This window comes from Thalassophryne amazonica, chromosome 9, assembly GCF_902500255.1.
Source record: "Thalassophryne amazonica chromosome 9, fThaAma1.1, whole genome shotgun sequence".
Classification (NCBI taxonomy): domain Eukaryota; kingdom Metazoa; phylum Chordata; class Actinopteri; order Batrachoidiformes; family Batrachoididae; genus Thalassophryne; species Thalassophryne amazonica.
The window spans coordinates 88,343,542-88,357,976 of record NC_047111.1 but is presented as its reverse complement, the minus strand read 5'-3'; the positions used below and the strand labels follow the sequence as shown (position 1 = coordinate 88,357,976).

The 14,435-nt window shown below is 40.5% G+C and overlaps 1 protein-coding gene across 2 annotated transcripts in view; it reads left to right on the top strand.

Moving 5' to 3' along the window:
- Positions 1–13,492, top strand: part of LOC117517613 (gap junction delta-2 protein-like) — a 52,548-nt gene extending 39,056 nt beyond the window's left edge. For both annotated transcript variants that reach the window (XM_034178704.1, XM_034178703.1), the window contains one exon: positions 11,145–13,492. In XM_034178704.1, the coding sequence (XP_034034595.1) occupies positions 11,145–12,009 (865 nt within the window). In that variant the 3' untranslated portion in view covers positions 12,010–13,492. The remainder of the gene's footprint in view (positions 1–11,144) is intronic.
- The last annotated feature ends 943 nt before the right edge of the window (positions 13,493–14,435 follow it).

Sequence of the window (14,435 nt, the reverse complement as noted above, 5' to 3'; positions counted from 1 at the left end):
AGAATGCAAAGCCCGGGCTCGTACGTAAGGTTTAATTAGGTTAGCTAGGTAGGGAGGTGCCAGTCTGTGAACAATTTTATAGACTAGTAGCAGAACCTTAAAATCTGATCTCACTGGGACAGGAAGCCAGTGAAGGGATGCCAAAATGGGTGTAATGTGGTCGAACTTTCTGCTTCGTGTCAAAAGTCTGGCTGCAGCATTTTGAACCAGTTGAAGAGCCCTAATGCTGGACTGCGGTAAACCAGAAAATAGAACATTGCATCCAATCTAAAAGAGATAAACGCATGGAGCAGGGTCTCAGCATCAGCCATAGGATGGGACAAATCTTCTTTTATATTATTTTTCTCCACATCAGCGGTGCGATGTGGTGCAACACGTCCTAGCTGCTCACACTGTGTTCCCGCTGCGACGGTGTCGTGCATGCTCGTGCATGACACCGTTGCGTGCACAAAACCGTTGCAGTGGGATCGTGCACCCTGGCAGTCGGCTCTATGTTTTCATGGTTCGCGCATAGGAGCTGTTCCGCCGTGATTCAATTTGATTTGTACATATTCGTACTATGTGTGAAGGGGCCTTAAGAGTATCACTCAATCAACTGCGCATAACTGTCAATGGATGAAGATCAGCAACTCAGGTACAATTTTCTGTCATGGTGCCAAATGCACTTCTCTGAATTTTACCATTACAATTAATAAACCCAATAAAATAACGTGTAGTTTCACAGCCATATAATAAAAGGTATTATTATATGGCTGTGACGCTACACGCGCTCTGATTGGCTGATTACCGGTTGGATATTTTCCCATATCCGGACCGGTTTCCCAGGCAATCGGTCCGAACGTGTATTTTCTTTACAAACCAGGAAGCTAAAATTGCACATGAATGGACATGAATGTACTCCATAAATATCTAAACAGCATCTGAAAAAACACACAGACTGACTTCCACTCTGTCTACGAGCCATCAGCAGCTTTCATATTCAGAATTATATGTATTATAATATATATATATAATAATATAATATAATATATAATATATATAGGTGGCTTAGTGGTTAGCACTGTTGCCTCACAGCGAGAAGGTCGTGGGTTCAATTCCCGTGGCCTTTCTGTGTGGAGTTTGCATGTTCTCCCTGTGTTTGCGTGGTCTCCGGGTGTTCCGGTTCCTCCCACATCCAAAGACATGCAGGTTAGGTGGATTGGAATCTTTAACAAATTGTCCGTAGGTGTGTGTGTGGGTGTGTCTATTTGTGGCCCTGCGACAGACTGGCGTCCTGTCCTGGGTGCTATGACTGCTGGGATAGGCTCCAGCCCCCCCGCGACCCTTAATTGGACTAAGCGGTAGAAGATGAATGAATGAATATATATATATATATATATATATATATATATATATATACCCCCAACCCTAACCTTAACCATAACCATAACCCCCCAGCTTCACTTTTAATTTTAATTTCTGCTTGAATGTGGATTTGGCTCCTCAGTTATTTTGATGCCAGGCTGCGGTGCAAGCTAAAATTAAAATACAACACAGATTGTGTTATTTTTTTGGAGCGAACAGTGGGCAATTTCATTGCAGCACACTGAAATTCACTGCACCAGACAGCGAGTGCAGCGGTCAGTGTGGTGTGTTCAAAGACGCACCGTTCACTGACTGCTTTAAATCTCCTCTGGAAATGTAATACCTATCCACAATCCTATGACAGGCATGCCACGCTCTTCAACATAAGATAGTTTTGAAATGTTAAGATATACTTTTTTCTTTGTGGAAATGTCTTGTTATAACCACAGACATCAGTGTATAGACTGTGTGGAATACTATTGTGCATGTGCCCAGAAGTGCTTGTGTTCAAATTTGTTTGTAGTCTACATGAACCTGCTATATAATAACATGACACACAACTTTAGACTGTGATTGTAATAAATTGGGCCCAATTTCCTTTGTGGTATTGGGAAGGCAATCGGGGACAAAAATCTGCAGTGGGAGGCTGCCCTGATCCTGCAAACACTGATCCTATTGATAGATCATCTCCTTAATACAGTTCTGGTCAGAGTTGTTGGGACCCCTGAATTATGAGGACAGAATTTAAAATATGCTCACATTGCTACGGAATAAATTAAAATGAACCAATGCTGTAAAATATCAATATTATATTTAGCCAAAATGTTCAATGACACCGAGTAACAATAACACAACAAAATGGATTCATGTAGTGAAAAAAAAAATATACAGACAGATAATGTATGTGACACAGTTACTGGCAGACTTTGATGAATTTAAGTAAATCATCACTTTCACTGTCATTTTTCTTTATACATGTCAGGGGATGGATACCTGAACGGTACTGTACCTATGGGACTGTACGGTAAATCTGTCTGGAGTAGGATGTTCTCAAAACCTGTGATTGTGTGACTGTGCAAGAAGGAGTTTTATGAGGTGAACCACCAAGACACTCCTGACAACTCTGAAGGAGTTGAAGACCTCTGTGGCTGTGACTGGAGACACTGGGCATAGTGCATTTCTTTGTCTATTAATTTACCAGTCACAGCTTCACAGTACAGTGGAAGACAGAAGGAAAAAAACAAACTAAACTATGTGAAAGTAGCTCAAATCTAAGCTTGAGTCTCCCATGTGCCTTCTGGCAAACTGTAGCTGACATTTCACATCTTCTTTGGAATAAAATCCTGGTATGTTCCACTCCAGCAGTTGCATTTCTCTTTAGTCTCAAAACTCTATGTGCACTGATTAGTCTGATTTCTCCGTGTATATATGATCCTACGGCTAACTTCACATAAATATATATTATTATAATACATACAAACTCAGCCTTGTGGTATGGAAGGATATTCCACTGATGGTGGATGACAATAGTGGCATTTGTGCCATACAGAAAACAAAATTCATCCATTAGATTTACTAAATTGGTGGTCTTATGGGCCCTTCATACCACACACACCGCATGTGTGGTGTGAAGGGTCCATTATTCTCCACTAATAAACTAATGGTTGGTTTTTAATTCACACAAAATTTGCATGTGAAAATAAGTGTGTTTAAAACTGTTGAATAATACCTACAATACATCTGCTTGTGCACTGGAGGCTGTCGCCATCCCTGGAGGCTCATGCTGAATGAATGAGTGAACGTGTTGGTGTGTGTTTGTGTAAAGGTCTGTCAGAAAAACGCAATTTGCATGTTCAAACGACACGTCAGATACACACAATACAGGTCGATCATGCACCCACGGATCACTGTGTAGCTCAAACTCGTAAAATGAAGATTTATGCTTAATTTCGTCTTTGCTCCAAGATCATTTACACATTTAATCAAAACCAAACATGCTTTTGCATGCAAATGTTTTATTGCTTTTCCTGCATATTTTTCCTTTTTCATTTGTGTGCAAAAGTTTGTTTTGTATTCTAGCTGTACATCTGAAATAAAATTGATTCATTGAACCGTGTGCAGGTTTGGGCCATATTGGGTTGTCCTGTGTCATTCTGCTCTCATCCAGTGGTTTGTTACTCTCCGGGACTGAAACACTGATGTTAGCAGATAACCTCCGGCCAATGCCTGCTGCTCATGCAGCAATTTGCATTGTGCTGATTATCCAGTGCAAACACACACACACACACACACACACACACACACACATCGCAGTAAACTTGTGATGTCTAGTGCTTTCTTCATTACATAAGACTGTAGGAAATATATATATAAAAAAATTCTGAGTATTGAACCAATATGCAATGGAATTCATGTATTTGTAATAATGGAGATCAATGGTGGTGATTTAAAAAAAAGAAAGATTAAATCATATATCATATATATCATATATATATATATATATATACGAGGTCTCTTAGATAATAAACCGACCCTTTTATTTTTTTTTTTAACTATATGGATTTGAATGACATGCGATTACACCAATCATGCTTGAACCCTCGTGCGCATGCGTGAGTTTTTTCACGCGAGTCGGTGACGTCATTTCCCTGTGGGCAGGCCTTGAGTGAGATGTGGTCCCGCCCTCTCGGCTGAATTCCTTTGTTTCACATGCTGCTCGAGACGGCGCGCGTTGCTTTATCAAAATTTTTTCTGGACCTGTGAGGAATATCCGAGTGGACACTATTCGAGAAATTAAGCTGGTTTTCTGTGAAAAGTTTAACGGCTGATGAGAGATTATGGGGTGTTTCTGTCGGTGTAAGGACTTCCCACGGAGCGGGACGTCCTGCAGCGCTTCCAGGCGCTGTCGTCGGCCTGTTTCGAGCTGAAAACATCCTAATTTAAGGCTTAATTCACCCAGGACATCGTGAGAGAACAGAGAAGATTCAGAAGAGGCCGGCATGAGGAATTTATGCGGACATTCCACTGTTTAAGGACATTTTTTTAATGAAAGACGTACGCGCAAATTCGCCGAGTCGTTTCCGTGACGACTCGGCAAATCTGTGTGCGCCGCGACAGGAAAAACACCTCCGTGTTGAAAACCATTTGTAGAATTCAGGCGGCTTTTAATGGCTTTCAACAAGTGAGTAACTGAGAAATTGTTTAACAGCTTGGGCATGTTCCAACTTGCCCGTTAAGATTTCCAACGGAGGTGTTTTTCCTGCCGCGACCCCCCGCGGTCGGGTCCAGCCCGACATGCGACTCTGCCCGCACGTTCTTTCATTACAAAATGACCGTTAACAATGGAATGTCCGAATAAACTCCTCATGCCGACTTCTTCTGAAAGTTCTCTGTTCTCTGACGACTTACTGCGTCAACAGAGCCTGAAATGTGGAAGTTTTCAACTTGAAACGGTGAGACGCTGCCGCCTCGAAGCGCAGATCGCCGTCAGGCGCCGTGGACCGTCCTTAAAGCGACACTACCAGACCAAAATCTCTCATCAGCCGTTAAAATTTTTACCGAAAACCAGCTGAATTTATTGAATGGTGTCCACTCAGTTGTGCCTTACAGTTTTGAAAAATTTTTTATCAAACAAAGCAACAGTCTCTGAGCCATTCCTAAACAATGAAAAAAATCGACGAGCGGGTGTACGACTCCTCACTCAAAGCCTGCCCACAGGCGAATGACGTAACCGACAGGCGTGAAAAAACTCTCGCATGCCCACGAGGGTTCAAGCATGTCTGATGTAATCACACGTGATTCAAATCCATATGGTTTTTGAAAAAAATAATAAGGTCGGATACTTTTCTAATAGACCTCGTATATATATATATATATATATATATATACACACACACATTTTCTTACAAAGTCATGTAATAGCAGGTTTTAAAATTTTTGTCTCATTCCAGAGGCTCCCAAAAATTAGGTCGAGATGTCACTCACAATTTGTCATGCACAGTAACTGAACACCCATACTGCTACTTATTTATTGGTCAAGGAGTATGCAAATGTGCTTCTTTCTGGAAAAAAGAAAAGAAAAGTTATGTACCTCGGATCTGGAAAGCACTGTGAAACTTAATTTGCTGTCATGTTTAGATATGGAGCAAAAAAGTAGTTGGCAGAGTATGGAAGAGGCAGTTAGGTTTGCCGCTATCTCTGAAGGAGTTTGTGATCCTCCCTGTTTAAGTGTCTGTAACGGTGTGGATTTGATTTTGATCAAATCTTTTGAAGGTAAAGGACACACAAGAGCTGATTCCAGCAAAACTGGATATGCCTCAAAAACCCAGGCTCCTCTTATTCTTATTCAAAAATTTTGAATTCATCATTTTAAAACTAGAATTTGCAATACTAGAACATTTTTACTGTACCTATATACATTAATGCATAATGGTAGATTCAGTATGATTCAGGCTGTCAGTTACACTGCAGAGGATGGAAATCTGCAGGTGGCAGGTTCTGATACATCAGTGGTAGCTGTCAGATCAATTGTATATTTATCACTTTAACTGGACCAAGAAAAGACCTCCTCATGATCTAAGTCAGAGAATTCAGACATAAAGTTAATACGTCCGCCAAGGTCATAATAAAATCATTAGCGTTTATTTATTTATTTGTCTGTCTGTTAGCAGGATTATGTCAAATTACTGCATGGATTTTGCTGAAATTTTCACCAGAGATAGATATAAGGCCATGGAAGAATCCATTAAATTTTGGAGGTGATCCAGATCCAGATTCTGGATCAAGTTTCACTTCATATAGGCTTTGAAGGATTACTGTTAGTATATATATATATATATATATAAGACCATGGAATACTCCATTACATATTGGAGGTGATCCAGATCTGGATTCTGGATCAGGTTTCACTTTAAATAGGCTTTTGAAGGATTACATCAAAACTACTTCACATATTCTCACCAAATGTTCACCACAGATACATATCAGGCCATGAATGACTCCACTAAATTTTGGAGGTGATCCGGATCTGGATCCGGATTCTGGATCAAGATTTCACTGTATATGCACATTGAAGGATTACGTCAAAACTGCTTCACAGATTCTAACCAAATTTGCACCACAGATAGATATTAGGGCATGGAAGACTTCACTGAATTTTGGAGGTGATCCAGATCTGGATCCAGATTCTGGATCAAGATTTCATTTTATATAGGCTTTGAAGGATTACATCAACACAACTCTACGGATTCTCACCAAATTTGCACCACAGATAGACGTTAGGGCATGGAAGACTCCACTGAATTTGGGAGGTGATCCGGATCTGGATCCGGAATCTGGATCAAGATTTCATTTTATAGAGGTTTTTAAGGATTACATCAACACAACTCCACGGATTCTTACCAAATTTGCACCACAGATAGATGTTAGGGCATGGAAGACTCCACTGAATTTGGGAGGTGATCCGGATCTGGATCCGGAATCTGGATCAAGATTTCATTTTATAGAGGTTTTTAAGGATTACATCAACACAACTCCACGGATTCTCACCAAATTTGCACCACAGATAGATGTTAGGGCATGGAAGACTCCACTGAATTTGGGAGGTGATCCAGATCCAGATTGGTGGATGTCAGAAGACTGCTCTTGTTGTTCTTGCTATGAAGGTGAAGGTTCTGTACATGCAACATGCAGAAGGTATTCATTTACACTGATTATCATGAAGCTTTTTTAGTTATACATTAAAATAAACAATAAACATGTTAAATAAGTTAAACTCAAACAGCCCTAACCAAAGTTCTCCACAAGTATTCATTTATCTGTTTGTAGTTTCATAATAAAGTTGCACATTTTTCACTTGAGGGAGTGCACTGTGTGTACTGTACCTTTTGGTCTATTTGACGTTTCATTTCCATATAGTGTATGTGCTGTAGGAGGCGTACAAGGCGTGTATTCAGCTTCGAAGAGAACAAAGCTGCTGAGATGCCTTATTCTCTTCATTTCCAAATGATACAATAAAAGTCAGTGTTGCGTACACACTTGCAGCTGCTCTGAGCAGGCGGCCCGACATGTTTGCCATTTTGCACGTCATACACATGGCTGATTTGGTATTTCTGTGTTCTGTCTGTCTTTCTGACACACACACACACACACACACACACACACACACACACACACACACACACACACACACACACACACACACACACACACACACACACACACATTTGTGCATTCAGTCTTGCACATGGCTGTAATTCAGGATGATATTTGTTCCTCTTCTTCCCGTCACCTTGCAGCTTTTTAGAAAAATTTAAACACTAAGTCTAGGATTATTTTGCTTCTATACGTCTTCCTTCTGTAGCTGTACTCATTTGCAGATCGTCAGCATTGCATACTTTGCTGGTTGCTGTGGTAACTGGCCAAGGAAAGTGGATGTGGGCATTTATGATACTTCACATTGAGATTATCACCTTGTGTCGCCTCAGCCATGATGGATCACTATTATGTTCACCTCTTAACAAGACTTTATATCATAATTATTTATATTACGTAGAGTAGCTAGTGCTTTGCAATGCATATTCAACACCTTTTAAATTATTCAGGGTAAATAAAGCATCTTCAGTTTTGGAATTCTTCAAACAAAAGCCCACACAATCTGTTCCTCTTATGCTAAATGTCAGATTAAGAACTAACTTTTGCACTTTGCTATGGCTACAGCTAATATATCCCTAGCCAAAATACTTGAAGTAATGTGTAATAATTTTGAGTCCCTCCACGTTAAATTCTACTTCCACGTCTTTTAACCAGCTCAAGTAAATATGAGCACATTTCCCCGATTTTAGCCTCACTCCACTGGCTGCTCATACATTTTAGGATTCATTTAAAAATTATTTTGTTTTTAAATCCCTGAATGCTCTTGCCCCGCCCGACCACTCTGAGCTCCTACACACTTGTAAACCCACCCACTCTCTCAGGTCAGCTGATGACCTGCTTCTGAGTGTGCCTAACACTAAGCGGAAGCTCAGGAGGGATCACGCATTCGCTGTTGCGGCTCCAAAATTATGGAACGGCCTCATCTCTGTCTGCTTTTAAATCTCTTCTGAAAACCCATCTCTTCTCTTTGGCCTTTTACACCTATTAAGATGTTGACTTCATTCATTTATTTGATTTTATCTTATTGTTTTTTATCATATGTTTCTTATTTTTACTCATGTTTTATGGCGTTTATTTATTTTAGTTGTATTTTGTTTGCAATTTTTGTTTTATGTGAATTGTTATGCTTGTTATGATTTTTATTTATTCTCCTCTACAGCACTTTGGTCCACTGTGGTTTTAAAGTGCTTAACAAATAAAGTTGGTTGGTTGGTTGTGTTTTACCAAACACTTTCACTACTAAACCCAACAACAAATAGCAGATATAGCTCAGAAAACAGGTTATTTCATTAACTACAGAACATAAACAATATACTGTAATAAAATAATATGACAAGAAATTAGTGCATTATTAGACTTATGCTATAATGTGTGAGAATGATAATTTTTTTCTCACCTACGCATATCACTAGGGTGTGTTTGCTCTTCCAAGTGTTATCAGTGGTGGCGCCAGGAAATTTTTGTTGGGGGGTTGAGGGGGAGCTGGGGTAAAAGTTGGAGGAGCTCCACAAAATGTCGTTGAAATGAACAATATATAGTAAATTGCTTTATAAATACCAAGGTATATGTTTTAGTCACCCATGCTCCTCTAAAATGTAGTATCAATGCACACACACATCACTTAGAATGATTGCAAGTTCAGTAAACTTGCACATAGGTATACAAACTGAATTCATTGAAATGGTGCTCAAGACAATGCATGGAATCAACCTTACACAAATTGTCTATATCAAAGATTCATTGCCAATTTAACACCGAGGTTTTGACCAAACAATGAGATACAGCTTCTGTATATTCTGTGTTAGTGTGCGGCTGCAGCCGACGTGCTTGATGAATTCCTGCGCAAAAGGTAGATCCCAGATAATTGTGATATATTCCTGTGAGATAATAAATATATCTCATCTAAATCAATTCGAAAATTTACCAGTAATAAAATTATAAAGATAAGTGAAGTTATTTAGGAAACCTACATTTTTGGAGTATGGAGTTAAATGTGACTCATTAATACTTGCAAATGCACAGAGGGTGATTTACAAATATCCTTGGATTTGTACACGTGCTTTGTGATCCACAAACACAAATTTCTAATTTGTCATTTGTGTGGGGGTTTTTACAAATAAATGTTTATTTGCAAAACCGAAAATTCTGTTTGTGAAGGGTGATTCAGCATTGGTGGATCACCGAACACACACATTCATCACTTTGCTCAGTTACACAATATTGAGACATTCTCAGCGCAAAACTGCAGTTGAGATCCACAAATGTGTTAATTGTTATTCACATTATTGGCAAATTATTGGGGGGGGGGGGGGGGGGGGGGCTTGGCTCATTTTGGGGGGAGGGGCTTAAGCCCCCCTTGGCGCCGCCACTGAGTGTTATTATATGTATAAAGGATACCTGTACCTATTTTTATAGATTTTTGGCATTGTCTCCAAAAACCGCCAATAATTGTAGACACTAATTCACACTTTTATGCTGTAGTTCATACAGTCATGCATGCATAGTGTTGGAACATCTTACAAGCACTTTTATTTGCTTAATCCGAAAAAAAAAAATCAGATGAATAAGATCAATAAAATGGCTCTTTGGGTTCACTGCAAAAGCACCTTAAGTCATATATTTATTCTTCCCAACCTTATATTTTTATAATCAGTGTATTCTGACAAGAATTCCTTCAGGATTAATACAGTTTTTCTGATCTTAACTTAAAGTCTATTGCTGTGGTTACATGTACCTACCATTTGCCCTTGTTATTCATACCCACTTGGGCCCAGTTCCCATCTGTCTCTGTCCCCATGGGTGCCTTGAGTGCTGGTGAACAAGTGTATTCTCAGTAATTGCCTCTTCCAAGCAGGGTGCATGCACATCCACTGCATAGTGGCATAAATACCAGGGAGCCCTATGCTGTGCAGGCTTTCCTCGCTCATTAGAAAGAGCTGACGGTGCAGACCTTAAGCCCTAGCTCTCCTCCGCAGTGCCCACGCAGCTGGATCAAAACCAGAAGATAACAGTGCAGTCACCCAGCCTCTGAGCAGCTGTATTACTCTGCTTCCACTCTTAACTGCAGAATCGCCCTAATGATGCGCCATGGGAAGACCCTGCAAGTAAATTATTATTAAAAATGGAGTAGCAGTAGTTTATGCAGATCTTACAGTAAAATTTGTATACATCAAACACACATTGTTTGGTTCTTTTGTCAAATTGCAGTTCATGAACATGAGCAGTGCCGACGAGGTTGAAGTTACCTTTCACAACCCCTGTTCGTTTAGTCTCTTATGATATACATATTATATTATAGTTAGATAGCTCATGTGTGGATGCTCTCTAAAGCACAACACCATCCTCCTTATATGGTAACAACAGCTGAGCCTAATATGTGCAAATGCACATGCATGCATGCACAGCTGCAGAATGGAGCTTCACATACTGTAGCTCGATCGGACAGCAATTGCTTCCAGTATTTTGAAAAGGTGCTCATACTGTACATAATGTAAACACCCAAAAATTAACATTCAGTCACAAGCCTGCAATCAGCCACATTCATATTCAGATAGTTCCTGAACCACTGTATTTGGTCCTCATTAACTAGCACTGTGTCTCTCCTCTTCACATCCCCCTTCCTGTCCTTTCCTGCTCTGTCTCTGCAGGATCCTGCTGACAGTGGTGGTGATTTTCCGTATCCTGATAGTAGGCATCGTGGGAGAGAAAGTGTACGAGGATGAGCAAATTATGTTCATCTGTAACACCATGCAGCCTGGGTGCAACCAGGCTTGTTATGACAAGGCCTTTCCAATCTCCCACATCCGCTACTGGGTCTTCCAGATCATCTTGGTGTGCACGCCGAGCCTGTGCTTCATCACGTATTCTGTCCACCAGTCAGCTAAAGCGCGTGACCGTAGCTACTCCCTGTTGCATCCACACATGGACCACCATGGTCACGGTCACCACAGTCGCCATCACGACCATCATGCTCGCAAACTTCACGCTCGCAACATCAACGGCATCCTGGTGCACCCGGACAGCAGTAAGGAGGATCATGAATGCCTGGAGGTCAAGGAGATACCAAACGGTCCCCGGGGACTCACTCAGACGCATAAGAGTTCTAAAGTGCGCCGGCAGGAAGGGATCTCCCGCTTCTATGTCATCCAGGTGGTGTTCCGCAATGCACTTGAGATTGGCTTCTTAGCTGGCCAGTACTTCCTGTATGGCTTCAATGTGCCAGGGATGTTTGAGTGTGATCGATACCCATGTGTGAAGGAAGTGGAGTGCTATGTGTCTCGGCCCACAGAAAAGACCGTGTTTCTGGTCTTTATGTTTGCAGTAAGCGGTATATGTGTAGTGCTCAACCTGGCTGAGCTCAACCACCTCGGCTGGAGGAAGATAAAGACGGCCATCCGGGGAGTGCAGGCACGCAGGAAGTCCATCTGTGAAGTCCGCAAGAAGGATGTTTCCCACCTGTCCCAAGCGCCCAACTTGGGCAGGACCCAGTCTAGTGAGTCAGCCTACGTCTGACAGAGGCTTCTCTGCCTGGGAACACAAGGACCTCTTATATTTTGGAGAAGACCTTTTCCCTGGCCCAGTACCCCTAATCATTAGGGTACGAAAGTGAAAGCAACACTTTCGAGTAGCACAGAGAGACTCTGTGTAGGCTTGTTGACTCCTCAAGACAGGAGAATACACTGGTTAAAAAGGAACTTGTGTTACTGTAACAAAACTTACTTTGAAACCTTGAAGACTTCTACTTGGCTTATGTGACACTTTGTGCCTTCAAGGAGAACACGGCATGGACTAACCGTAGCAAGTACTTGTGAAAATGCACGAAGGATGGCCTGAGGTTGATGTCTTTCATGATTTCTCATTGCAGTAGCTCAGAATATTATCCTCTTTTTCCAAATAAATGTGCATATGCAAGAGCTTAAGAATGTGCATGCAAATGCATGTGTACGTTGGATCAAATACCTGACTTTAGCCAGAAAATGGAATGCTAAGCTAAGCTAAAAGCAAGAAAATCTTATTTTACGTGTTTGTTTATAATCTTTGTGTAAAGTCCACCACCGAGAGGCACTGTTTCAAATTCAGCTAAAATTAAGAAATATACACAATGTAAAAGGTTTTAAAGCCACTAAAACACTTAGTGGCTGGAATTCATGTTTGTTTTTGTGTGTCAGAGGTTTTTAAAATGTGATACTATTTCACATACTTTTATTTACATTAGGTGCCAAACAGACTACCGCATTTGCCATAAAACTGTTGCTAGTAAGTTGTTAACAAAGCGCAACCATGCTAACCCACAAACCACATGGCACAATAGTGATGGGTTAGATTGACTGCCAGACATTGTTTTTGCCTGTAAAGCGAGGCATTTAATCTCACACATTACCAAAAACACAAAACAATGGTTGTCTAAACGGTTATTATAGTTACATATTATTAATTCAACGAGAATGAGTACTGTAATCAAGTATCTACACAAGCAACTTATTTCACAAGCAGATTTCGTGCCATGTTTCAAAAAAATTTGTACATAGATGAAATGACAGCTTTTACCCCCCTCTGTGTGGGATATTTAGGATTCACTTGGACTTGGGAACTGTGATTCAGGTGGTAATACAATTTATTTATTATAGATTGTTAGCTTTAATGCTATATATTAATAATGTACTCTTTGATAAGCCTTCACCCTCAAACAGAAATTATGTTCCAAAAAGTGTTTTCACCTTGTGGACTTTGAAAAAGGCATGTACTGAAGCATTATTGTAATAGAATGGATAGATTATGACATGTAACTTATAAGAGAGATGTTTATTTATTTGCATCTTGCTTCTGTGAAATGTAATAATAAGCATGTGTTAAGATGAAAAATATAAGAGGTATGAGCATAGCATCCCTTTGTAGGAATACTGGCATTGAGTACCCGAATGGCTCCAGAATTGCAGCAATAATATATGTAGTATGTGAAAAAAAAAATGTGAATAAATTATTATGCAAACAGTGATCTTGAATGAGCTGTGTATAGCTTTGATCAGTATTCCTTCACTTGTGTTTTACTCACAGCTATCATGACGTTTAAAGGTAAGCATGTCAAGCTTTTTCAATACACACAATTCCGTAGACGTTACATCATTCACTGCAAATCCTGCTTCAGCTGTCAGTCGCACCACTGTTATTAGCAATGCCCATCTTATCAGGAGCTACTCCAGGTATTTATAGAAATACATGTAAGCCCGACTGTTGTTAGAGGGTGACAACATGTCATAGGCTCCATTCACATAACTTGCAAAAGTGACCTTGGTGGAAGCACACGGGAATTACTTACTATGTGGAACATTACCATCTCCTGTCATATTGCTGTTATTGACTCAGATTTATTTATTTATTTGTTTATTTTTAATAAACTGTAGATCATCAGAATTACTGGATCCTTCTCAGGGATCAGTCAGAGCTACTGTCAGTCATAATGGCTTAAGGCGGTTGGACACAGGAGGTGTAGTTTCAAATGGAGTGCATTTATATAGCGCTTTTCCATCTGCATCAGATGCTCAAAGCGCTTTACAATTATGCCTCACATTCACCCCGATGTCAGGGTGCTGCCATACAAGGCGCTCAATACACACTGGGAGCAATAGGGGATTAAAGGCCTTGCCCAAGGGCCCTTAGTGATTTTCCAGTCAGGCGGGGATTTGAACCCATGATCTTCCTGACTCAGGCCCAACACCTTAACCACTAGACCATCACCTCCTCAGTTTCAGAGTTTTATGTCAGGTTCAGCGGGGTTCAGTACACAAAAAGGCAGTCAGGAATAAGTAACAGTGTCAACACTGTCGACAGGCTGAGACAGGATCAGAAAAAACAAGCAAACAGGTCAGTATACAGGCTAGCAAAAACTGGGCAAATACTCTGAAGACAAAAGGCTTGAAAGCAGCACAAAGCATAACAAT